The 11,236-nt window shown below is 39.9% G+C and overlaps 1 protein-coding gene across 1 annotated transcript in view; it reads right to left on the bottom strand.

The window, feature by feature from the left end:
- The window catches only part of PPP1R36 (protein phosphatase 1 regulatory subunit 36), a 31,979-nt gene extending 26,550 nt beyond the window's left edge, over positions 1 to 5,429 (bottom strand). The window contains exons 1-4 of the mRNA XM_034433591.3: positions 5,267 to 5,429; positions 3,796 to 3,860; positions 3,073 to 3,168; positions 1,496 to 1,614 (exon numbers count right to left, since the gene is read on the bottom strand). Of these exons, the coding sequence (XP_034289482.1) occupies positions 1,496 to 1,614; positions 3,073 to 3,168; positions 3,796 to 3,860; positions 5,267 to 5,314 (328 nt within the window). The 5' untranslated portion in view covers positions 5,315 to 5,429. The remainder of the gene's footprint in view (positions 1 to 1,495; positions 1,615 to 3,072; positions 3,169 to 3,795; positions 3,861 to 5,266) is intronic.
- Positions 5,430 to 11,236: the final 5,807 nt, after the last annotated feature.

The following is an 11,236-nucleotide window of genomic DNA, read 5'->3' as shown; positions in this document are numbered from 1 at the left end:
GAGCTTTCTAAGTTGGTACAGAAAGAACATTCTTTGTCGTGCTTTTTTGATGATGTTTTTGATCTTAGGTGTTCATTTTAGGTCTTGAGATATGGTAGAACCTAGAAATTTGAAAGTTTCTACTGTTGATACTGTGTTGTCTAGTATTGTAAGAGGTGGTAGTATGGGAGGGTTTCTCCTAAAGTCCACCACCATTTCTATGGTTTTGAGTGTGTTCAATTCCAGATTGTTCTGGTCATACCCCGAGGCTAGTTGTTCAACCTCCCGTCTGTATGCGGATTCATTGTTGTCTCGAATGAGACCGATCACTGTTGTGTCATTTGCTAACTTCAGTAGTTTAACAGATGGATTGTTTGAGATGCAGTCATTGGTATATAGAGAGAAGTGAAGAGAACACATAGCCTTGTGGGGTCCCTGTGCTAATTGTACAGGTATCTGATGTGATTCTGCTTAGCTTCACCTGCTGCTTCCTGTCTGTTAGGCTGAACTTTGGACCAAGCTAGTTTTATTATAAATGCCTATTTCTGGTACACATAATAATGAAAGATACAATTCTTTCTTTTTAAAAAAGAGAAAATATGTATTGAAATAATAAAATAGTACCACTATCATTTCTATTTTTAAAAAATGAAATACATCAATATGGAATATAAAGACACACTGTTTTCCCTAACATTTTGAAATAATACAATTCTGGAAGAACTCCCTTATATGATATTTGAGAATTAAAATGAACTTTCATTAAGAAAAATCAGGAAAGTTAAATATGTGTAACAATTCAATCTTATCCCGATTCCTCGCAGGAGAAAAGCGACAAAGTATTTAAGGAAAGCATTATCATTAAGGAATGTTCATATTCTATTTATTAATCCCAAACTTCCCATGAATCTGCTTTATGAAAGCATATGCTCTATCCCAATCATAAAAATAAGTGAAACTTAGAAGATACTGAGAGGTCTGTGAAGAGGCAGATAAAGCAGGATGTAACACAGAGTAGTTTTCTTTTATCCTCTGATAGTTTTGTGCTCTTTAATCATAATTATTTGCAGGGCTGGCATCTTTCAGTTGAACACCTGTTCTCTGCACCTTCAGCACTGCACAGAAATGGGCAACTATCTTTTTTAATAGAAGACAACATTTCTACAGAAGGAATATAAACAAATAAGAAATCTTTCAAACCATTTCAGATATGGCAACAAAATGAGTGGAATCTGGATAGTGTTAAGAAGGAAAAAAAACTGTCCTCAATTTAGGTTCAATTTGTGAGGTGTACATAGTCATATCCATGGAGTTTTCTTAGCAACTGTAGCATATACTAGTGGTTTGTCACTGCCTTTCTTCAGAATGTTTTTTTCAACTTGTCAGTGCAGTTTATGGCCTTGGAATTTCTAAACAGTTTCCATCCAAATACAAACTGGCTTGGCATGACTTTGTTTCCAAGCCTAACCAAGTTTCCAAGCCCAGTCATTCAGTGTAAACATCTTCCCTTACTCACACTTAACATCTTCTAGAGTTATGAGTTCAGACAGTGCTCTCTTGGTTGGCCGAGGGGTTTTGTCTTCTCCAGAAGAAACACTCAAGGTAAACAGATTTCGAAAATAATGAGGACCTGACCTACAGTTAAAAAAAGAATAACTCTTTGTTGTACCTATTTAAAGGCAAAACACACACAACAGTTCTACGTAATTCAGGTACATGAAAAACTGAGGTAGTATTGGAATAGATTACATAAAGTGAAGAAAGTCTGAGTTTCTCTGTTTCAATTCATATCCTATTTATACAAAACATGCTTATGGTGTGCAATAATGTATGGCCCAATTCTCATTATTTAGTTGTAGAACTTTGCATCAATGAAAATGGAGTAAAACAAAATTACTGATAATTAACATAAAAAGGAAAGATAGATAAGTCTTGAACCACTAAAAATCATACAAAAATTTAAAAATTTTCTTGCTTCTTTATCTACCCAACAGTGTCTTTTTCTAGATTTAATTTACTCCGGATGTGGGTAATGTTTTTTAACCTAGATGATCACATATTGCTTTTGTGCTTTCCTTCACAGAAGCTTATGCCACCTATTTTGCCTCTTAATCTCCTTCCCACCCCCACCCCTAAAAAATCTGAAGAAATTGCATCTCTGTGTGCATGTAAGAGAGAGATAAATGGGTGCTTTAACTTTTGGATGCTTTCCAAAGGCCACAACATGGGTTTAAAATATCAGATCTATTCACTCTAAGGTGGCTATGATCAATAATCAACTCAAAGATTGGAATTGCTAGAAACATTTTATATATATATTAAGGCACATGATCAATGGCAGCCCAACATCAGGGGTTTTCACCTTGTGTCTCAATTCAGCAGAATTTCTCTGGCAGTAAAGTTCTAAAGAAGAATACATTGGATCACAATCATGCACATACTATCTATATGAAACAGAGATGCTATTGCTCTCCTTTTGAGAAATGGATGCAAGCTAGCATCTTGCTCAGACATGTCATATTCATGACTGAGGAGAAACACATACTACATATAGTATCCCATAACATTGTAATGCCTTAGGCAAAAACTTCAACAGCTTCATATTCAATCACCCATCCCTCAAATGATAGAAATGTAATAGTTGACTACCAATCCTCTATCCTTTAATAAAGCAGTCCCAATCCGGTAAAAATAATAATTTGAATTCACAGCCAAAGTTATAGACAAGTTTTACTTATTAGCCAACATTAACATTTTTAATCCCTATAAATCCACTCAGAGCAAGATCACATAGATCACCCTATATCAAATATTATTTATCCAAATTGCATCTGTTATAACCTGGACCAGTTCAAGATATCAGGCACAGAAAATTGAATTCATCTGCTAACTATTTGAGATATCAGAAATATTTTCCATATATTTCTATGCTAAGCAATAATCATCCCCAAAAGTACAATCTTCTGCACCAACATCACCAGACAGTCCTTGCTCAGTATTTGAATCCAGGACCTCTCACATCCTAACTGAGATTCATCCACTGCAAATCATTGCTAGATAGCCAAACTTTTCTTGGTTTTGAAACATTATCACCTTTCTAGTGGCTTTGCTCCAAGTTCCTGAAATTGGATAGTCTTGCCTTTCTTATTTTTCTCCTTACTGTCCTTAGGTTCTTCCTTAAGCTGGGCACTGCAGTATAAAAAGTCAAATAATTATGAACAGAAAATTCATATGAATAGAGTAATGCATGCAACTAAAAAATGAAATTAGTAGACTGTTCTGCATATTAGTATCTCAGATGGATTGGATTGAGAACTCATAACTCCTAGACAGCACAGGGATCTCTATTGTGGCTGCAGATAAGAGGAGCAGTAGTGGGTGCTAGACAATGAAACTGGATGGTATGTATTATGTGGGAATAATTGCTTGACTGGTTTAAAATATCCTGTGCCACTACTACTAATTTTCTTACCAACCAGCTTGTTTGGGGAATAAAGATATAATCCTACCAAAACTGAGAAACTATGAGCCTTGACTTATAATAGCACATACAGTACGTTCAGTAGATAATAGAAAGGTTTATGAGACTAGAAATTCAACACATTGGCAAGTTGGAAAAGGCTGGGTTAAAAATATTTCTATTGCTCTCAGCCACTGGAAAATAACTTATAGAAGTATTAATGATTGATACTTTCAGTATTGCTCATTGTTGATTTGAATTTTCACTGATTTACATGGTTTGTAAATTAGAAGCAGTATAAAACTTGGTAAATTTAAAAATAAAGGTGAAAGTCAGAGAGGCAACTGAATCCTTACCATGAAAATTCGAGTGTTCTAGTATCTTCTTTCCAGTACCACAAGCCAGGGTTAATTATAGTCAACTGAAAATATTTAAAATAGACCATAGCTTAGAAATAAGTTAAACTCAGTCACTGAGATGTCAAATTTGCAGCCAGGAACAAAATGAATTCACTTGCTAGCAGTGTAGATTATTTTATTTATTTATATTCCACCTTTATTATTTATCAGGTATTATTACTTATAAGTTAATTCAGGCAATCACCTGAAGTGCCAAACCTTATAGGGGCAAGCTGCCTATGTCTTAATTATCTTGAAGAGAAAGTCTGTCTGCATTTCAGGAGGGTATGGACAGCACAGTACAACATTTTCCTGAATTTTATTCAGATTATGCAACTATAATGTTCTTTAATTTAGCTTCCAAAAGTGGGGGGGGGCATTCAGAAGACAAGCATTTCACTGCCAAATGCTCTTTATTTGAGCTATACAAATTTAGACAGTAGCAAAGAGGTACGACTTTCAATATCTTTAAAATCCTGTTCTATAAACTATCCGGAATTAGAAAAAAAGTTCTCCATATCAGTAGTGATGGGAAAGTCTCAGGGGTGAAATGCTCCCAGTTTGGACCGGATCGCCCGATCCGGTAGCGATGGCGGCAGGTGGTTTGGAGAACCGGTAGCAAAAATCCCTGCGCCCCCCCCCCCCATGCCCAGCTGAGCCGCACAATCATCAGAGGCTTTTTTTTTTTTTTTACTTTTAAAAGCATTTTTTCTACAACCTCTTCCGACAAAAAAATGCTTTTAAAAGTAAAAAAAAAAAGCCTCTGATGATCGCGCGGCTCAGCTGGGATCCTCAGAGGCTTTTCAAAGCATTTTTTTCTGCAACCTCTTGGCCGAAGAGGTGGTAAAAAAAGATGCTTTGAAAAGTCTCAGACAATCCCATTTTTTAAAATGCCTCTCTGACGATCCCAGCTGAGTTGCCTAATCAGCAGAGGCTTTTCAAAGCATTAGAAAAAATGCTTTGAAAAGTTAAAAAAAAAAAAGTTGGCCACGCCCACTCAGTCACATTCCCCCCACCACCAAGCCACGCCCACAGAACCGGTAGTAACACATTTTACATTTCACCCCTGGAAAGTCTGCTCCACTTGTCTAAAGCGTTTTATATTTTGCCTATTTTTTATTTTGTTTAAAATACCAGCCTGGAGGTAACTCTTAAAATGACTGTTCAAAGGAAAACTTTTTGATTTCAATGGGTCTTGTCTCAAAGGTGCTTTTTCAAAAGGCAACTGGACTTGGGGTTTTTTTGCCTTTTGGAAAAGCACCTTTGATATCATAAGCCCCATTGATTGTGGAGATTCTCATACAAACTCAAACAGAGTCCTTTTTAAAAGCCCTGGGACATGAAAGAATCATTTCCCAGGGTATTCTCATCCTAAAGCCTCCTCCTAAGAAGTGCAGGTCCAAGCAGCCCCATTCAAAGGCTCACTTACCGGCAAGTAAACTCCCTTAGGCAGCTCCAAAAACTGTAGCTGGGACATGCTGCAGGGGTTGTTTACCAGAGTATCCTGGCAACCACTCTCTTGGCATGTGTGAGCTGCCCCCACTGTTACAGTGGTTATGTCAGCTGTGTAGGCAGCTTCATTCTGAGATGCATTTCCTGCCTCTCTAGGAGTTGTCTTCAGTTGCTTCTGTGAGGTAGGTAGGTAGGTAGGTAGGTAGGTAGGTAGATAGATAGATAGATAGATAGATAGATAGATAGATAGATAGATAGATATAGGGATAGATATAGGGATAGAGATAGAGATACTCTTAATGATGGCTTATCACTGTTAACTGCATTTTCATTAAACTTCTTGAAACATGGTGTCAGAGGTCTGAATCCATGTCTTCCTGATACATTTGAGGCAAACTCCCGGAAGCCAAGCAGTTGAAGCATGGCAGCTGCTAACAGGATACCTCTGCCTTGAGGCAATGAGGGTGAGTGGAGACTGCAGCAGCAATTCGGATATGTTTAGGGAATTTGAAGTTTATTCGTTATCTACAGGCTTGAATGATAAGCCGCCAGCAGTACAAGCCGCCACATTAAGGAGATTGATGGGCGGTGAATGCCTCCACATTTATAAACACAACTTAACCATCACTGAGGAGCAAAAAAGCGACATCAAAGCTATCCTAGATGTTTTAGAGCAGCGGTCACCAACTGGTGGTCCGCGAGAAAATTTTGGTGGTCCGCAGAAAAATTATTTGTATTTTTTATATTGCACTAAATCAGGGGTCCTCAAACTACAGCCCCTGAGCCGGATACATGCAATGAATGTTTGTGTTGCTGCAGAGAGTCTCCCCCTCTGGGTCTTTTTGTGCAGGTCGGAGTGGGGCAGAAATTCTGACTTAGGGTCTTCTTCAGCCTCCTGGTTTGGGGCTTTGGGCGAAGGCTGGAGGGAAGTGCCGCTGGTGGAAAGGAGCCAGAGGTCCTTGTTCCAGTGGGACAGCATCATGGCCTGGAACTGGCTGACCAACTTAGCCCGCTGAGCCTCCAGGTGCTGGTACTGGCCTTGCACTCCTGCAGGTCTTCCGTCTGCTTGGAAAGCCTATGCTCGTAGTCCTCAGTGAGGTGCTTCTGCTGAGCCTCCTTCTTGGTCAGATCCAATTTGAACTGAGCCAGCTGTTTTGCCAAGTCTTTCTCATGGTGGCTGCTTAGCTCCAGCAACTGCTTCCTGTTGGGGCCCTAAGGAGCTCAGCGGGCAAGTGAGGAGTGGTGAGTAGAGGCTGGCAAGGTGTCCCTCAACATGAGTGACATCGAGTTGGCCATGCCCACCCAGTCACATGACCACCTTGCCATGCCCACCCAGCTGGTCATTAGGCAGATCGTATTAGTGGTCTGTGGGATTTAAAATTATGAATTTAGTGGTCCCTGAGGTCCGAAAGGTTGGTGACCCCTGCTTTAGAGGTTTATTTTAGACTTCTTAAAAATGTCATTCATAAAAGATATATATTCGGCAGCTGCAAGCAAGAAGAAGGTGAAACAATAGATATCTTCATCACACACTTAAGGGAAAAGGCTACAAGCTGTGACTATGGCCCTTTAAGGGATGAACTCATTCAGGACAAAATAGTTTGGGGCTTTACCAGTGAAAGCACATGCCGCCACCTCTTGAGGGAGCATAATTTAAGCTTACAAGCAGCAATTTTATATATATATATAATTTGATTTATATGCCGCCCTTCTCCGGAGACTCAGGGCGGCTTACAATGCGTTAAGCAATAGCCTTCATACTTTTGTATATTTATACAAAGTCAGTTTATTGCCCCCACAAACTGGGTCCTCAATTGAGATGTGTCAGACTATAGAACTTATTGACAAATGGCTGAGAGCTCTAGAGCGGGTTAATGATTGTGTCAATACAGTCTCTAAACAATAGCCAAGTATGACGAATTATCAACACAAGCACCAGCATAAAATGCAGCTTTAAAATTCATTTGCAAATAATTCTGCCGCACCTGTCAGTGGTGTGTCAGCCATTGAGACGCCTTCTGGACAAAGATGCAGTTTGGCACTGGCTTCCCAAGCATGACCAGGCAGTACAGGAGACAAAACGCTTGGTCACCATTGCTCCAGTGTTAAAATATTATGATGTTACAAAGACCGTTACTATTCAAACTGACTCGAGCAAAAATGGCCTAGGATGTTGCCTATTGCAAGAAGGTCAGCCGGTTGCATATGCATCCAGAGCGCTCTCTTCTGCCGAGTTGAATTATGCTCAAATTGAAAAAGAATTCTTAAGTATTGTATTTGCCTGCCAGTATTTCGATCATTATCTTTATGCCCGGGATACAATCAAGAAGCCCCTTTTGTGTGCTCCTAAACGGCTGCAGAGCATGATGCTTAGCTTACAGAATTACAACCTCAATGTTGTCTACAAGCCAGGACGTGAAATGTATATCAGTGATGCCCTGAGTAGGGCTATGTTAGATCAGGTGACACTTGGAGGAGAACACGAGCATCAGATGGTTTGCTGGTTGCAACAGGAGCAAACTTTCTTTGCCGAAGTTAATCAAGGAGAATATCTTAATGTCACAAATCAGTGCCTATGTCAGCTTAGGCAGCACACAGGTACTGATGTAGCTTTACAGGCACTGAAGGCTATCATTCTGAGTGGGTGGCTGGATGAGAAGGAGGCAGTTCCTGCAATAGTGAGGGAATATTGGTCTTTTAGAGATGAGATCACCGTACAAAATGGAATCTTGTACAAGGGTCCAAGAGTCATAGTGCCAAAGTCACTGAGAGCAGAGATGCTGTTGCGCATACACTCGAGCCATATTGGTGGAGAGGCATGCTATAGACAAGCCCATGACACGCTTTACTGGCCCAACATGCAAGGCGAAATCAAGGACTTTGTTAGCAATTGTTCCACCTGCAATGAATATGCATATTCGCAACAAAAAGAAACCATGATGTCACATGAGATACCATCACCCCCTTGGCAGATTGCTAGTATGGACTTGTTCAACTATGCAGGAAAAGAGTACCTAATATTAGTTGATCATTACTCTGACTTTTGGGAAATCGAACCCCTTCCTGAGTGTTCGGCTGAGACTACCATTAAGAGATGCAAGACTCAGTTTGCACGTCTTAGCCAACCAGATAAAGTGATCTCGATAATGGTCCTCAGTTTATGAGCCTGCAATTTAGGAAATTTGCCGCTGAGTGGGAGTTCGAGCATGTGACCTCTTCACCGCGTCATCCACAAGCCAACGGCAAAGCTGAATCAGCTGTGAAGATCGCTAAGAATCTATGTAGGAAAGCTCACAGTGAAGGTAAAGACCCATGAAAAGCCATTCTACATTGGAGAAATACCCCAACTGAGGGCATGGTCTAGCACAGAGACTGATGTCAAGGAGACTAAAGACACCCTTACCAGTGGCAAAAAGCTGCTTGAGCCCTCTGTGATGCAAGAGGTTCCAGGAAAGTTACGGCTGAAGAGACAAGCGGTCAAGGCAAGATATGATAAATCAGCTAGAGATTTCCCAGAATTAAAGATTGGGGAATGGATTTGGATGAGACCGCTGCCTGGAGATCGAACAGGCCACTGGAAAATGGGTAGCTGATTACAACAAGTGGCTCCACGCTCCTATTTAGTGGACATTGAAGGAACTCTATATCATCATTTTAATTTGTCTGGGCCAAATTGTTTAATTCGATTTTACTTTGTTTTTAAACTTTGTATCTATGTATTTTTATTGTTTCGCTGTTCACCACCCTGAGTCCTTCGGGAGTAGGGCAGTATATAAATAAAATAAATAAAATAAATAAATAAATCATCGCAATCGGGTAGATTTGCGCATAGCTGAGCAGCCCGATTTTACATATCCTGTGGACAGGCCAGATGCATCTGGTATTACTATGCCACACTTACCCATTGACAATAAGGAATGCACAGGGGTGGGGCCTCAGACCAATGTTGATGAGAGCTTGGAGTAAGCGGATATACCCGATAGCAGTCAAATGCCGGACACCCCAGTAAGTGGCGAGAAGATACCAGCGGTCTCAGTGAGGTCGGAGAAGCCCGTAGTGCAAAGAGAGCCAGTTGGCGCAAAAGGGCCAGTCGTCACCTGTAGTGGCAGATGTTCGTGACCACCTGACAGACTTAATCTGTAGAAAGTGTTGATATTCTCCTCTTTTACAATCTGAACTTTTACAATGTTTTATAATGTTTTATAATGTTTTATGTTTTATAATGTTTTATAATGTTTTACAATGCTTATAATGTTTTATGATGTTTCTAATATGTGTTAGTTTGTGTTAATATGAAAAGGAGATGATGTTACAGTTGTTTTCATCGGAACTTTTACAATGTTTTACAATGCTTATAATATTGTTTATGTAATATGAAAAGGGAAGATGCTACAGTGGTTATGTCAGCTGTGTAGGCAGCTTTATTCTGAGATGCATTTCCTGTCTCTCTAGGAGTTGCCTCCAGTTGCTCCTGTGAGGTATTTCCGGTTCCTGTCATATATATATATGTGTATGTATGTATGTATGTATGTATGTATGTATGTATGTACATATGTGTGTGTGTGTGTGTGTGTGTGTGTGTGTGTGTGTGTGTGTGTGTAGGTCTTTGGTCATTCGGGTTTTCTCCTGCATTTTCTTACGCCATAAGAAAATTACCAAATAACCAAAGACCTACATATAAACACCCACGAAAACCTCAGAAAACAAATGTATATGTATAGGTATATGTATATGTATACTCTTAATGATGGCTTATCACTGTTAACTGCATTTTGATTAAACTTCTTGAAACACCCACTCCCCCATCTCACTGCCCCTCCCTCAGGTCCCCTCGCACTGCGGAAGAGCAAAACTGCCTGGCCGCGGGTGGCAGTTTAAACAGTTTTGAAATGGGGGCGGGGGGCAGGGGGAGGAGGAGAGAGGTCTCCTAAGAGTAATATGCAGAAAAAATTACAAAAATGGTGGCGGCTGAATGAAATAGAACATTGCCCTTTCCTTTAAATTTGTGATTTTTGCTTACCCCACCCCACCACCATCACCCCACATATATATACACTCGTCTGTAACAAAGAACTTAGTGACTGAATCATCTTGGTATAGATGCTGAACTTCAGGACTGGCATATTTTATTCTGGAAAAGCACTAAATAACTTTGGGCCAGTCGTTTCTTGGGCCAACCTCCCTCTCGCTGTGCGAATCAGCTTGGAAAAAGAAGCACTGCCGTGGGGCACCTTGAGTTCCTTCAGGAAAGACGAATCTTAGTTCTCTGCTTTAATCCAACCCTTCCTAATATTACTTAGCTGAGTCAAGGCACGTAAGTACACATAATTCTCTGCTTTCCTCAGTTCAATGCCTCCGGAATTCACTGGAGTAGTATTTAACAACAATAATCCGTATGTCGATGAAGCAATATTATTCCGAACAATAATCAATGTTCTACATGGAGACAGCAAAAAGAAAAAGGACAGGAGAAAATCCCAGAAATCAAAAACCTGCATATAGAAGTCGAACGCAGAAGGACTGTGATAAAAGAAAGCAAAGATAATACTAATAGTAATAGGTGCCTTGAGTGCAATCCCAAAATATCTGGAACACCATTTGAACACCAGTGGTGATCAATAGAATTGCCATTAGTAAATTGCAAAAGGTAGCTTTACTTTGAACAGCTGATATGCTGCTATATAACTTCAGCATCACCAAACATTCACTTATCCCAGGTCTTTAAAAACTCTACAATGGAATACAAATGCCAAAAACATCTGTCAGACTCTATGACCGACCATAATATATAACTTTAATAATTTTAACAATAACTTACTATAATTAAACACCTGCCTGCCTTAGGTTCTTGGGAAGGAGTGGTCTAATTCAATCTAAATATCTGGCTGACTCTGTGACCAGCTATAATAATAGTTGGACTCCCAGAATACCCAGGCAGCTATTCTAA

Source organism: Pantherophis guttatus, chromosome 1, assembly GCF_059756535.1.
Source record: "Pantherophis guttatus breed Tessera chromosome 1, ASM5975653v1, whole genome shotgun sequence".
In the NCBI taxonomy this organism is placed as follows: Eukaryota; Metazoa; Chordata; class Lepidosauria; order Squamata; family Colubridae; genus Pantherophis; species Pantherophis guttatus.
This window is presented reverse-complemented; position numbering and strand designations above follow the sequence as displayed.